We start from the raw sequence: 14,659 nt of genomic DNA, 5'->3' as shown, positions 1-14,659 counted from the left end.
TCTTTTCCTCATCTAGTTTTACTTGAGGCATTAGAAATGGTGAATAACATCTAATGGCTTTGAAAATGTGAGTTTTGTCCACATGGATGGTGTGTTGATTCACATGATTTACAGAACTTATTAACCTTCTAATCAATTCACCCAAAACAGGTCCTTATATGAAAGATAAAATCATTTCGATCTAGGAAAAGCTAAGAAACTTCTTCCTACTGAAATTTGTTTGTAGTTGCACAATCAATCTCAAGATAGATCTAGAAAAAGAAATGATATTTTCAAAAAATTAGAGACAAAGAATATTATATAGAACAATATCCAAAAGAAAATTATTCTATTAGAACAAAATTGAACATAATAGTCCAATTTGAATATGCCAATAAGTTAATAACATGATCCCCTAATATATAGAAATTATAATTTTACCAATATCCATCATCTGCAAAAAGATTAGGATATTTCAGAAAAGATGAAACCATATTTTATTTTTTCATCACTCAAGGATTAACATAAATTACAAAAATGGGAACAATAGTAGGCTCACCGCAACCATTAAGAAAATTGGCCCCAAATCTCTAGCAAAATAATAGATTCACAGAGACCAAATAAACTAAGGTTGTGAACTAGCAAAGACTATGCCATCATAATGCCTAACTGACAAAAAAAAAAAATCTAAGAGGCATTAGATAAAAATATACCTCAAAGAAGTTGTAATTTTAGCTACAATTATGTAATCAATGATTTTACAAGCCAAAGAAGCCAAAATAGACCAAGTTTACATGTTCATCCAGAAGCTTGAGAACTTGGTCAATGGTGATTACAGGTAGTCGGAAAACCATCATTTTCATGTGGTTGACCTTGTCCATATATGGTAGGTGAAACTAAACTTATCACTCAAGAGGAGGTTGTTTGAAAATCCATCCATTCATTGGTTTATGCAATGGCCACACATTTATGGAGTAACTACATCATCACTTGGACTAGGGTGGGGGAGAAGCATGAAAATAAGCCTTGGCATTTCAGAAAGAAATCTGGAATGGAGTTTTGGTTTCTTGCAGCTAGTTGATATGAGAGTAGGTTGGTCCAAGAGAAGCATTCATACTAGCTTGGAAAATCTAGGGTAAGTTGGCAAACATACTTAGGAAAGTTTTCGTTGTGTAGTTGGAGATTCAAACTAATTCTATTTTGGCTAAGATTCATGTTTGATGTTTAAAATTTTGTTCTACAGTTTCATGGTGCTGTATTTCAGAATATATATCTGTTGTATTTTCTTTTTCCCTGAAAAATAAAACTTATATTTTCATAGTGAAGTGAAATATACATTGTCAGACCAGGTTTGAAACCTGATCTAATATGGATAATGATCCAAGAAGAAAATGACCAAAAGGATAAACTGTAATAGACAATTAAACATCTTTATCAAGATAATCGTTCATCTCAAAACTTCCTTTCTTTAAAGATGGAACTCCATCACTTGAATTTCCTGCCCATCTAGGATTTCATAGATGCCAAGAGAAACAAATGGCAATTGTAGAGTCTCTTTAGAAGGTTGATCTCCTTTTGAGTTCAATTCCCTCAGTATATGCTTGGCAGAAAACCGTTTCGTCTTATTTATTTCTCTACAAATATTCCATAGGATACGTTCTAAACAAAGGGCTTCAATGAAAACTTTTCTATCCAACCAACCAATGACAAGATTTCAATCTCCCATGATTTACAGCTTAAAATGTTTTTAAAATTGGTGACATAAAACAAGGTCAACAAAGCCATAAATTCTACTTCATTGTTTTTATCAAAACTAGGGGAATATCGAATAGGCATATGATGATTCTAATGAATGAAGATAATGACACAACATCGCAGCATGGGGATGTGTTATTTTTTGTAGCAGCGGACATGTGTTCTGGTCACAGATTTTGTCTAAGAGACTAACGAACACGAGATCTCTAGAACCTAGAAAAGGTTTTGAGAGAAAAGAAATGGAGATGCCTTAATTAACATAATTAGCCATAATTAAAATATTCCTAAGTCTAACCTAGGAAAATTGGTTAATTAAAGACAATTAATTAAGGAAGTTTGATTTTGCTCGAGAGACTTCCATAGCTGAAGTCAAGATGATCTTGGTCATTGGTTGAGATGTAATCATGGTCGTTGAGACCCCAAGGAGAGATTATAAGAGCATGTCGAAGGGCTTAAATATAGATACAATTGGTAAGTTGAGCAGTTTGACTTACCCAGTTTCAATAATTAACAAGGGCACAATTCGATCTAGGGAAACAATCAAAGTGAGAGATCAACAAAGAATTGAGAGCAATAGTTTGGAGGAATTTTCCTTAGTATTTTCCAGTGTCCAAGACACAAGAAAGAGGAGGCCGAATACAGTAGTGCGAGTTAGCCATATTTCCCAGTGCGAGTTGCTGGAGGAGCCATGTTTTAGTTGCAAGTTGTTGGATCAGGGTTCCGAGGCAAAGAAAGTGGGTTCTAGAGACAGAGGGAAGCTAGACTTCTCACCTAGAAGCATTTCTGGGGTTGCACGGTTTTCTTCAGCCACTAAGTGCATATTTTTGGGCTTCAGTGTGAGTGGAAAGGGAGAGTGCAAGCAGGCTAGGAGAGACTAGATCAATTGCAAAGGGAGACAAGGGTGTCTTCCAAACTATTTTGTTAGTAGTATATTGCTGGAGCTTTGCCAAATTAGAAAGAAGATCTTTGTACTCTTGAATTTGTTGAAGAATTAATAAAACCCTCGTCTACTGCACTAGTTTTCCCTTTGGGGTTTTTCCAGGAACAATTGTCCAAAAACAACAATGTCAATTTTTGTATGTGTGCATCTATTTCTCAGTTCTGTATTTTATATTTCCGCAACATTTTTATTGTGAAGAATGCAATTGTGAATTTATCGTTGTTTGCTGAATAATAATTCAGAAGACAGACAAACTGCTAACAGTTAGAAGATAAATCTCCAGTAATTGCATTCAAGGAATTTTCACAATATGTCTCTGGCTTGCTCCATCAAAAAAGGCTCAAGGAGTATCGGGGAGCGATGGAGGCATAATTGGAATTCCAAATATATCTTCTGTATTTATTTTACTGTTGCTGAATTTCCTTAGTATACTGGAATCTGTCGTGATACAGATTGTTGAATTTATTGTTACAGACCTAGCTACATTTATTTCGTTGTTTTCAGTAAGATCAATCTGTCATTGAGTAATCTGTAAGAAGTGCTTAATACAATGTTCTCTGAAGAAGTTAAGGCCTGCCACCAAACATATATACTCTAGGATGAAGTATCATTTTCGAAAGTAATTTATCTGATTCAGATTAATAAATAGAATCTCTCGACACAGAAGTTCTTGAAAAAATTAAGTGCATTAGCAACACAGAGCAGATATACACAAGTTTGTCATTATTTCAGCCTGGGTATAATCCATTTTTAAGTAGCATATCACCAAAAATCCCCACAGGAACACTGCCCATCCTTGAAATGATGGAAACGGTTAGTATCTCTCATAATGATTTCTCGTAAAGCAATCTTGGAAATGAACTTAGTGGCAGAATGACAGTCACCACACACTCGAAGGTTTTTAACAATTCTAATGGTTGTCCCATGATATGTGTTGATAAGCCCAAATACAATGGCCAACTTCTCACTATGGTGGAAGAGAACATGTTCCTTCTGCTCCTCTTCCACATCACGCAGCACAAAGTCTATGTCTGGCACATATCCTGCCTCTTTCATATACAGAGACAACCTTTCCAACTCTGCAAAAATGTCCTACATCTATAAGTTTGATCTATTTCCTACCATGAAAACATAAACCCTAATATTTACCTCAATCCAGCTGCATCCTGGCATCTTTTTTACCTCCCATCTTTCATCATTTTCTAGACATTTTCTGTATCATCCCACCTAGCCGCCGCTGTCGCTGCATAGATGTTTGCAAGTTGCACATATGGTGATGATTTTTTAGGATCTAACTCAAAATGTAGTTGCGCCGTAGATTCTCTTAGTTCTATATTCTTATGGACCTCACAGGCACCTAGTAAAGATCTCCACATAGCTGGTCCAGGATTTATTTCATTATGTCAATAAAGACTTGCACCTCATCTAGGTTCCCAGCACAACCAAGGAGGTCAACCATACACACATAGTGCTCAAGCTCTAGTTCCATGTGATAATTATGACTCATGCAATGAAAATATTTCCAGCCATCCTTCACCAAGCCTCCAAGCCTCCATGGCTGCAAGTAAGCAAGACACCAACAAAGGTTACATTATCTGTTATGGTGCTATCCTCTCTCATTTCTTCAAAGAGTAAGAGGGTTTCCGTGCCATGACCATGCATTGCATATCCTAATATCATTGCATTCCATGACACCACAACACGTCTGGGCATTCTATCAAAAACCTGACGTGCATCCTTTATAGTACCACATTCGGAATACATGTTTACCAGGGCACTATCCACAAAATCATCATGATTAGATTGAAATCCATTTTTAACTATATAATTGTGTACCAACTTGCCATGTCCCAAAGCTATCAAATTGGCACATGGTAGAAGCACACCAACAAACGTGTCCAAGTCTGGTTTCATATCAGTCGATTTCATTTCCTGAAAAAGTGTCAATGCCTCATAGAAATTCCCACTCTGAACATAACCTGCAAGCATTGTATTCCACGAGACAATATCTCATTCTGGCATTCCTTGAAACAGTTTCACTGCTTCATCAAGATACCCATTTTGAATATTTCCAACAATTACTGCATTCCATGAAACCACATCCCAAACAGGGATTTTCACAAAGAGAATCACAGCTTGATCGACATACCCATGCTTCGCATATCCTGCAATCATTATATTCCAAGAAATGACATTTTTTTCTGGAAAATTGTCAAACACGGTGCGTGCTTCCTGTATGCTCCTACATTTGACATACATGTCTACAAGGGCACTCCCAACAACAACATCGGAATGCAACCCGCTTCTAATTATGCTCTCATGGATCTCTTTGCCATGTTTCAAAGATCCCATATTTGCACAAGCAGAGAGAACACTGGCAAAAGTAAATTGATTAAGCCGAATGCCAGTTTGCTGCATATGGCCAAACAATTTAAGGGCATCCTCCGCATGACCATGCTTAGCAGAAGCAGTAATCATTGTCATCCAAGAAACTGTACTCTGATGAGGCATTTTCCAAAACAGCTTCAGCGCCTCCTCAATTTCCCCATTTTCGGCATATCCTAAAATCATCATCGTCCATGAGATCAAATTTTGTTCAGGCATTTTTTCAAAGAGTTCCCTAGATTCATTAATGAGTCTAGTCTACACATTCGGAGATCACTGCTGTCCATGAAACCGATCACTGTTGTCCATGAAACCACATTTCTTTTTGGCATTTCCGAGAAGAGATTCAGAGCCTCATCAACAAACCCATTCTGTGCATTCCCTACAACAATTGCTTTCCATGGGACCAAATTTCGTTCAGGCATTTCATCAAATGCCTTTCGTGCATCCCCTATCAACCCACATTTAGCATACATGTTTACAAGTGAACTTACCACAAAAACATTAGTATGGAACCCATTCTTAACTATTTCTTCATGGATCTCCTTGCCATCACCAAGAATTTACGAGTTTGCACAGGCATCGAGAACAGTGGAAAACAAGTATACGTTTGCTGCAACACCCTTACATTGCATCTCATAAAACAACTTCATCACCTTCTCACCAATCATAGCAGTCCATGAGGCTACATTCGGTTCAAACATTCCATCGAACACTTGGCGAGCTTCCACCAAATTCCCGCACTTGGAATACAGTCCCAAAAGCTTAGTTGCTAAAATTGTATCTGCATTGAATCCGGTTCGGATCATGTGGGCTTGGATGAATTTGGCTTCTTCCCATGCTTTCTCCATAACACACTCCTCTAGCACCCAGTCGTACGTACACCACACCACTCCAATGCCCTCCTCCTGCAGAATCTGAAACGCCTCTTTCAGTTTTCCTCCCTGGGTGTTGCATACTCTCAGAACTTATTTGAATGGTAAAGGTGTTTCCTTCATTGCGCCAATGTTGAACGTGTAGGTACATTCTCCGCGCTTCTCTGAATGGTTAAGGGAGCAGCCCGCAGTTTGCAAAATTTCTAATTGAAACGTGCATTAACTCTCCGCGGCACGAATTCTACAAGACAAACTCCAATCAAATCAGGACTTTAATGTGGAATGGTGGTGGAGTGTAACAGGGCTAGCGGAGGGTGGCGGAGAGCGGAGGAATTGCCGCGCTGAAGTGAGACGTTTTTTTGGGCGGTGACGGAAATCGGGCAATTCCTCCGCCTAGTTAGACTACTCCATAATAGATATGAAACACATCCACTCTGCCAATATCACCACAATGTACTGTAAATTGCAAAAGACTGAAATATCCATGGATTTCACTATTTAAAAAAAGAAAAGGGTCATCCACCAAGTGGACAAATTGGGACAAATTTGGGAGAGTTAAATTTATAGGAAAATTGTTAGTTTTTTTTTCAGAACGAAAAAGGATTTATATTATACCAGTAATAAAGGTACATTATAAACATGATTTTGTAGGACGTCACTATAGGAGAAACTACAAAAAATAGAGTTGTTTACTCTTCAGCAGATCCAAGATCCTGACCCTAAATAGATTCAACACCATCAGGACAATAGTGATGTCATAGAGTGCATTTACAGATGAGTTGTATGTAAGAAGAAAACAAAATATGTTGCAAAAGGCTGAAGAGAATATCATATGCCTCAATTGAAGCTGAGCTGTAGGAACATATTCCTGTTTGGAGTAATAAGTCCTCCAAATAAAGAGAATACTGTGTCATCAAAAAGACCTATTGCATATAAGTCATAATCAGAGGTGAAAAGGTTGAACGAAAATTATGTACATTCAGATCAGAACAAAGCTTTTGCTTAGTAAAAAGAACCATCTAACGAGGAGGTGCATGCCTACCTCATAGAGGACATTGTTTTTCCATAGTGGTCAGGCAGATAACCTTCCAGAAAATTTTACAAAGAAAGCATATATATAAACATACAAAAATCTGCGAACAATTCAACTTTTATAGGGCGTTTCTGAGAGTTCATTTCTCCTTTAGTGTTATCCTAAGCAGATTTAACATTATGAATGTATGTAACAACAATTTACAAAAAAGAGAAAACAATTTCAAGTGGCAAGCAAAGTAATAGTTAACCCGCATATGGAAAAAACCCCATGTCGAATGTGGCCTACTCCCATGTAATTTCTAGATACCATTTATCAGTGTTTACTTGTAAGCCTTTTTTTGATAGTCTATCTTCATCCATATTACATTGTCTTATGATGTGCTGAATTGTGCAATTGTCTTGAGCTTTCCATTGAAGATCAATTATTTCCATCCATCCTTGTAGTCTGGGATTTTTAACGGATGCCTTTCCCAAGACCTTGTAGATTATTATTTTGGAATCACCATATATATGTAGCTGAGGGATACCCAAAAAGTTGTTGAACCATAGGAGACCCCAGAGAACTACTGCTTCTACTTTAGTATTAGAACCAATACCACAGCTCCAATGCACCCCGTATGTCAATTCAACATTTAATGCAATCAAAAAGCCACAGGCACATTTGTTTCCCTGTGTTGTTCCATCAAAAAACCCCATAAGATAAGTTAATTGAAATTATTTCTTCATTTTGGAATCCTCTTTTGTGATTAAAGTTTTTGCATAATATAAAGAGAGATTTATGATTATTTTATCTATAATTCTAGAGAAATCTTCTCTACTGTTATGAAAGATGCTTCTATTCCTCCACTTTCAGACTTCTCCGAACATGACTAGAGGTATGATTAGCTAGGTTGTTTTCTATTTACTCCACCGTTGTAGAGACTCTCTAGTACATGAGTGTTGTATATAAGGAAAGCCGATAAGTGAAGACAGTTTTTTCCAAATCCAAGTTATAGGAGTGCAATGTAGAAAAATATGGTCATTTCCTTTCATGTGGTTTTTGCATATGTAGCATATACCAAGTCCATATCAATTCCTTTTTTGCAAGTTTTTCCAAACAATGTTTTTGTTATGGAAAGCAAGCTAGGTAAAAATTATAACTTTATTTGGGGCTTTTGTTTTCTAGAATGCATAGAAGGTGTGGATCTCCTCATTCTTGTTTGCTTTCCTTATTAAAATCAGGTATGTATCTGCTACAACTATGTTATCAATATTCATTTTTATGGACCATATAATTTTATCTTGGGAACCTGTCTGCATATGCCTAATTGTTTCATGGATGTGATAATCCTTAGCCATTCATCTTGAATATGATCAGTTAGGCCCAGTTCTTCTGCTTTTTTCTAGATTTGGAGATTTCCTTTCCAGCCAATTATGACATGGCTCCAGAAAAAAACACCCTGCTCATTTAAGAGCGACAAGATACTGGTTGGGATGAATATATTTGGTTCATCCCCCAAGATTGGGTCAAAACTAGTGAGAATTTTGTTTCCAGATTGGAATTTCCAAGACAAAAGATTGATGCAACTTTTTTCAATTTTCAGGAAACTTCTCGAGATAGTAGAACCTTGTTTTTTTCCCTATCGCATCAGAGTGGTACCACCATATGAAATCATTGTTTTTTAAATATTTTTGCTGTAAAACCATACTCCAATTACTATTTCCAAATAAACCTCTCCATAGAGATTTTATGAGTAAGGCCTCTTCAAATCTTCGAAGCTCTAAAATTCCCCATCCTCCCATGTCTTTTCAAAGGGTTACATTAAAGAGTTTTGTTAGATGGAATTTCTTCCTAGAGAGTGACCATGCCCAGATGAAATTCGCCATGTGGCAATTTATGTCATTTATAATGGATGGAGAAATGTGGAAGATATGTGCCCAGTATACTCCTAGTTGTGTATGGCTCTCCCTCCTATGGAAAGACATCTAAATTCCCAACCAAAAATTCTTTTATAGAATTTCTGGGTAAGCCATTTCCAATCATCTATTCTATAAAAGGCAGTTTAAGTCTTTATTCTAAATACTTCAATCTATTTTTTAGAGGTTTTGAAATAATTCCATAAAGATCTTTTATATATCTTATGGTTGTCCTATCAGTTTGATTATAATAAAGAACTATTTTGTTGGAATTCATGCACATTCCATAAGCATTTTCAAATCTGCTGAAAAAATTGAAAAGATAATACCAAGAGAAATTACATAACATACCCATGATGAGGATGTCATCGACAAAGAGATTGTGTGAGATGCTTATGTTTTCGTCCAGCTTCAATGGTTTCAAATGTTGCTCCATCACAGCTCTTTTTATATGAAGACTTAGAGAATCCATTGCCAGAATGAATAATAATGGGGATAATGAGCATTCTTGTCGAAGGCCTCTTTCAGATCTGAAGAATCTTGTTGGTAGACTGTTGACGATAATAGCACAATGTACGTTTTCCACACATGCCATAATCCAATTTATGCCCTTCCTTCGTAAACCGATCCTCATGAGAATTAGTCTAAGAAAACCCCATTCCAAATAGTCATAAGTTTTACATAGGCCTACCTATAGAATAGTCGTGTCCATATTCTTTGTTTGTATAGAGTGCATACATTCCTATGTATTTGCTACTACATCATGTATGATTCTTCCCTAAAGGAATCCATGTTGCTCAGGAGAAATGAACTGTGAGAGGGTGTTTCATAATCTCCCCGCTATCATTTTTGAAACAAATTTATAAATTACATTACATAATGATATGGGTCTATAGACAGCAAATGTTCCAGCTACTTTTTTCTTCAGAATCAAGGCAATGAATGTAGAGGAGATCCTTTGTTGTATGCAACCTAGATTTCTTGATTCTTCGATCATATCTAGCAAGTCTTCTTTTATTATGTCAAAGAAATGAGTGAATAATTCAATAGTCCAGCCATCAAGCCTTGGACTTTTGTCACTTTTAAATGATTTTAGAACCATCAGCAGTTCTTCCATAGAGACTTCCTTTATAAACTCCTCATTTTTTGCTAGATCAAACATATTTGGATAACGTTCAATTCCCCAGATCATATTTTCAATAGATGCATCTTCGTTCCTTCTATAAGGATTTTGAAAGTGATTTACAATAGCATTACTAATCTCTTCTTGTCTACGGACTATATTCCCTTCCTTGTCTATTATTTCCCGTATCAAATTTATATTCCGACAGAAATTTGGATTTCTGTGAAAGAATTTAGTATTTTGGTCTCCTTCTTTTAACCATATGGCTCTGCTCTTTAATCTCCATGTTGTCTCTTCCATCTCCAGAATTTCCTTCTTCTTGCACTCCAGTTGTTGTATGTTGGCTCAGATATATTCTCGCAAGAAGTGTGTCGACATAGATTTATGAAGATAATCCAATTGAAGCTGTATTTTTTTTAATTCTTTTATGTGTTCTTTCATTTTATTTTTTTGCCATAGTTTTACTGATTCTCGAAGGTAATCAAGCTTTTCCAGAATGTTTTTCATAAGAGAGGAACCCTTGGGTATGGTATTTCCTCAGGTATCGGATATCATTTTATTAAATTTTGGATCCAATAGTAAAATTCTGTTGAACTTGAAAGGAAAACTCGTACAGGGAACTCTTTCTTTCCATTGAAGGGTAATAGGTCTATGATCAGATATAAAATTACTGATGGTATTTTCTCACACATCTCCCAGTCGATCCAGTAATCTCTCATGAATTAAAAAACGGTCGAGTCTTTTGGCTATGTATGCAGAGCCAAACCAATCATTGTCCCATGTTGGAGAGATTTTGTTTGGGCATATATCTATAAAATTATTTATGGTGATGGCATTTTGTATTTTGTCTGCCATAGGGTCAATTTTCCTGGAACATCCCTAGTTCTCATCTAGGTTGATAGTGCAGTTTAGGTCTCCTGTGATAATGAGGGACTGGAGATCCAATATGCCAGATGATATGAATCGGTCCCAAAATACCCCTTTTTCTCTGTATGGGGCATATATATTTAAAATATGTACATATCCCATCATGCCACGAATGTTCCCTTCCAGGAGAATACCAGCAAAACATTTGAAGGCTTTCATTCTGATTCATCTCGGGTCCCATAATGCTACCAGGCCTCCTGAGAGACCCATGGCAGGAGTAGGAGTTATATGCCAAGATGGATACATTTTTCGAGTATATTGGATGGTATTAGGTACACTGTGCATCGTTTCCTCGATGAGGATTATGAGCGGATGAATTGACTCTAGGAGGTTTTTGAGGGCTAGATATTTAGGGGTAGCCCCCAGTCCCCTAATGTTGAGTGAGATGATGTACATCATCGCAGATATTTTTTAGGCATCCATGCTCTAAGGGCCCAAGAGGAAGATATATCAGCTATCGGAATGTCAACAAGAAATCTGTCCATTGGAGAAGAAAATGGATATTTGTTGGTCCATCCCCTAAAGTGGCATCTTCCTCGGTTTTGTTTTGTTCGAATTGTGATATTCGCTACAGAGTTTGGACTGATATGGGGTGATGAACTATCTTTCGGTTTATGAATGGTGAGCATACGAAGATCTAAGGTCTTCTTTGTAGGAGGAGATCCATGTCACTCCCCAATGAGTTTGTCAAAGAGGTTGTTGGAGAATTTGACGTAACACTAAGACGTGGTTGTTTTCCTTTAGATTGTTGTCGAGGCGGGGCTAGGGTCGAAAAATATGCTATCTCTGAAGTGGATGGAACATGTGGATATGGATGAGGAGCTACCACCATGACAGGAAGGTCCTATAAAATTGCAAGCTCTAGGGGAGGATGGGACATAAAAACTGGGGGGCTATCAAATGATGGAATGTCTGATTTTGCTAAGTTTATCGAAGATGAGGGAATAGTAATGGGCGAAGAGATATAAGATCCAAACACATGTGAAGGATGGAAATTCCATTGAGAGAGAGTACCTGAAAGCTTTAAAGGGATGTTATGTGTCGAAATCTCCTTTCCTTTTTGACTATGTAACCCTTTATGACTCGTTTCTGATTGAGGTCTAGCGTTCGCTTTGTAGCATATTTTCCCATGTAAGCGCCCACCCAAACATAGAGGACACTATTGTTACATATGAGCGCTTTTATGGCAGAAAAAGAATCTAAACGGGACCCCCAATAATCTAGCCTCTGATGTAGGAAGATGTCACCCCAATGCAGCCCTATCTAGTCGGGAAAGCCCCCTCTGTAATCTTTCTCTATGAGGATCCATGCCACTCTTTTATCTTATGCACCCAGACAGTGGCGGTCCACGTATATAAATTTTCCTATGGCATTCCCAATGTCCGTCAAAGCCTTCTTAGTCCATAATTCTAGAGGGAGTCCTGGCAGTTTGACCCAAACTAACTTATTGGAATGGGTGTTAAAAAGAGGATTGTACCCAATGTACCATTTATGGAGGGCAAGAAAACGTTTTCCATGTAGCCATGGGATAGCTATGATTTTTTCCAAATCTTCCTTGCTGAGGAAGTGGAAACTTTACTAGCCTTTAAGCAGCCTAACACGACCATAGGCATGTACCCTAACATTGATTTCCATTTCTTCTCTATCCATTTACATGTAGTAGAGTCTTCCATTTCTAAAAAGTACTATCTACAAACTAGAACTCTCTTTTATAGGGTACTTAAACGATCAACTAGAGTTTCACTGTCCAAAGCTAGTGCGGGACGAGGAGCAGTTTTAGTGGGGTGATATTTGGAGCGTCGATGATGTTGTACAACTTCCTCAGCCAAAGGATCAAGGGGCCTCTCAGTAACATCTAGCATAATCCGAGCATCTAACATAGAGCTCCATGCATAAAGAAAAATTGGAGTATTTTGACTGTCATGTATGTCTACCCTGATTCTCTTAGATTCTGCCTCCATAGTGGCATGTATGGATGTAGAGGTGGTAGAGATATCAACTAGGTAGCCCAGAATTCCTCTATGAACTAAAGGACAATATTTGAGCTATGTTTTCACATACTAGCAATAAGATGATGGTCTAGCACGTTTTCAATTCCCATATAACAAATACCCTTACTAGAAGAGCTTTTCAACTCTATTCTCTGGATTTCTATCTTTCAAACAATTTTTGTGGATTAATCAGATTTCCTGGGAAAGAAATATACCTTTTTATGTAGCATTCACAGAGCTTCCTTTAGGATCTATGTAACTTTTCTAGACGAGCCTTCCTTTTTCCAAGAGATTCTCTGATAGCCTAATAAAGGGGGAAATACAGAATCATCATCTACCCAAAAGAAAGAAATGTGCATTTTCCAAATTGATGCTATCCTTATCTGATAGAGAACACTGATAGCCCAGTGGCGAAGCTCGTTGTGTGAAAAAAAATAGAATAAATAAAATCACCGTGACTCACGCCCCATATCTACGCAGATCATGAAAATCTAAGGGTTTAATATTATACACTTTAGTAGTGAGACTTGATCTCCTTATCTTATGTGCCTTCGCCTGATGCAGGAGCATCTAGCTAATGGGTCATCATGACGAAAGGTTGTTTGGTCTCTGAGAGGACTGAAAAGGAAATTGCTAAGTGAACACTATAGTTGTTTTTGTTTATGTTGTTTTAATTTAGTAAAGAATAGTATGTAGGAATGTATATGATTAATTACGTAAACTATTGCAAGTAATTAATTTTATTTTCATGTCAATTCTTACAAGATTCTAACGTAGGACAATAAATAGGTTTTGCAACTTAAAAATTGTGTAACCAACAGAATGTAACCAACAGCAATTAGGAGAAAGAAGTTCCAGACAATTATTCAAAAGGAATAGAATACAATTGTAAGGGGTTCAAGTTTTTGGAGAGAGAGTGAAAATCTAATAAAATATCTCTGAGCACACATATTATTTTCCAATATCCTATAACTATCTATCTATCTATCTATCATTTTTTTAGATTGCCAGAAACAGTGAAAGAACGTTCTCTGTTTTATGCCACAAGCATGTACACACATATGTGTTTGTATTTTTATTGATTCAAGTAGGCCTACAAATCAAAAAAAGTTTGCAGAGATAATTAAAGAATATGTTGCAGAAGCGATGGCATACAGTCCCTAAATTTATCAATTAAAATAGCGCAGAGGAATCTTGGACGAGCATACATAATTCGAGCATCAAAGGTAGAGACAAGATGCAAGCATTTCTGAACCGCAAAGTCAAACAAATCCTACATGTACTTCAGAAGAATAAAGCCTCTTTTTTCATTTATAAAATAAGCACAAGAATCTTTGTTCAAATATTTACAGTCACAAAACCTCATTTAATTATACACATAGTCCATGCAATAACACTGTACAAGGTTCGAAAGGGTTATCCTAGCATATGGGCTTAGAAACCCTATCCATAAAACAAACCCTATAGAAACTACCCACAAGAAGAACAGAGCAAGTCTAACAGCCTATGCATACATATTGACGACAATCTCATGTCATTACAACTACTGTAACCCTAGCCTACAAAGAACGGAATACAAGCAACATGAATAATAAGGAACGACCCTACCCGGGTCTAGCCAGAGCATCGAGGAGCCGAACTCCAAAACCCTCCAGGACGAACATACCTACAACAATAGACATTAACCGAAGTTTGTGAGTAATATGAGGTAGAGAAAGTAAAGACCATAAGAAAACAACAAAACCAGGGTTCA

General features: G+C 37.0%; 2 protein-coding genes and 1 pseudogene across 2 annotated transcripts; all 3 read right to left on the bottom strand.

Moving 5' to 3' along the window:
• Window positions 1–4,207: 4,207 nt before the first annotated feature.
• LOC149196510 (putative pentatricopeptide repeat-containing protein At3g23330 pseudogene) lies at window positions 4,208–4,663 on the bottom strand (annotated as a pseudogene).
• Window positions 4,664–4,684: 21 nt separating this feature from the next.
• LOC149196509 (pentatricopeptide repeat-containing protein At4g18520, chloroplastic-like) lies at window positions 4,685–5,535 on the bottom strand. Its single transcript, XM_089408309.1, has 2 exons — window positions 5,337–5,535; window positions 4,685–5,235 (listed from the first exon to the last, which is right to left on the bottom strand). The coding sequence occupies exons 1-2, from the start codon at window positions 5,533–5,535 to the stop codon at window positions 4,685–4,687; spliced, it is 750 nt and encodes a 249-aa protein (XP_089264435.1).
• Window positions 5,536–5,622: 87 nt separating this feature from the next.
• Window positions 5,623–9,337, bottom strand: LOC149196508 (pentatricopeptide repeat-containing protein At1g06140, mitochondrial-like). The gene is made up of 3 exons (XM_089408308.1): window positions 9,217–9,337; window positions 6,159–6,175; window positions 5,623–6,003 (listed from the first exon to the last, which is right to left on the bottom strand). The coding sequence occupies exons 1-3, from the start codon at window positions 9,335–9,337 to the stop codon at window positions 5,623–5,625; spliced, it is 519 nt and encodes a 172-aa protein (XP_089264434.1).
• Between the last annotated feature and the right edge of the window lie 5,322 nt (window positions 9,338–14,659).

Source organism: Pinus tabuliformis, chromosome 2_2 (assembly GCF_031772625.1).
Source record: "Pinus tabuliformis cultivar Carrire ecotype Pingquan chromosome 2_2, CPIR1, whole genome shotgun sequence".
Classification (NCBI taxonomy): Eukaryota; Viridiplantae; Streptophyta; class Pinopsida; order Pinales; family Pinaceae; genus Pinus; species Pinus tabuliformis.
The sequence above is the reverse complement of the archived record's forward strand: the minus strand, read 5'-3'. Positions and strand labels throughout refer to the sequence as shown.

What these genes read in the sequence shown, in the direction of transcription:
- LOC149196508 (XM_089408308.1), bottom strand. Translation starts at nt 9,337, where the DNA reads ATGGATTCTCTAAGTCTTCATATAAAAAGAGCTGTGATGGAGCAACAT.
- LOC149196509 (XM_089408309.1), bottom strand. Translation starts at nt 5,535, where the DNA reads ATGTATGCTAAATGTGGGTTGATAGGGGATGCACGAAAGGCATTTGAT. An exon ending in GATCGGTTTCATGGACAGCA is followed by an intron (nt 5,236 to 5,336) that starts GTGATCTCCGAA and finishes TGATGATTTTAG; the next exon opens with GATATGCCGAAAATGGGGAA.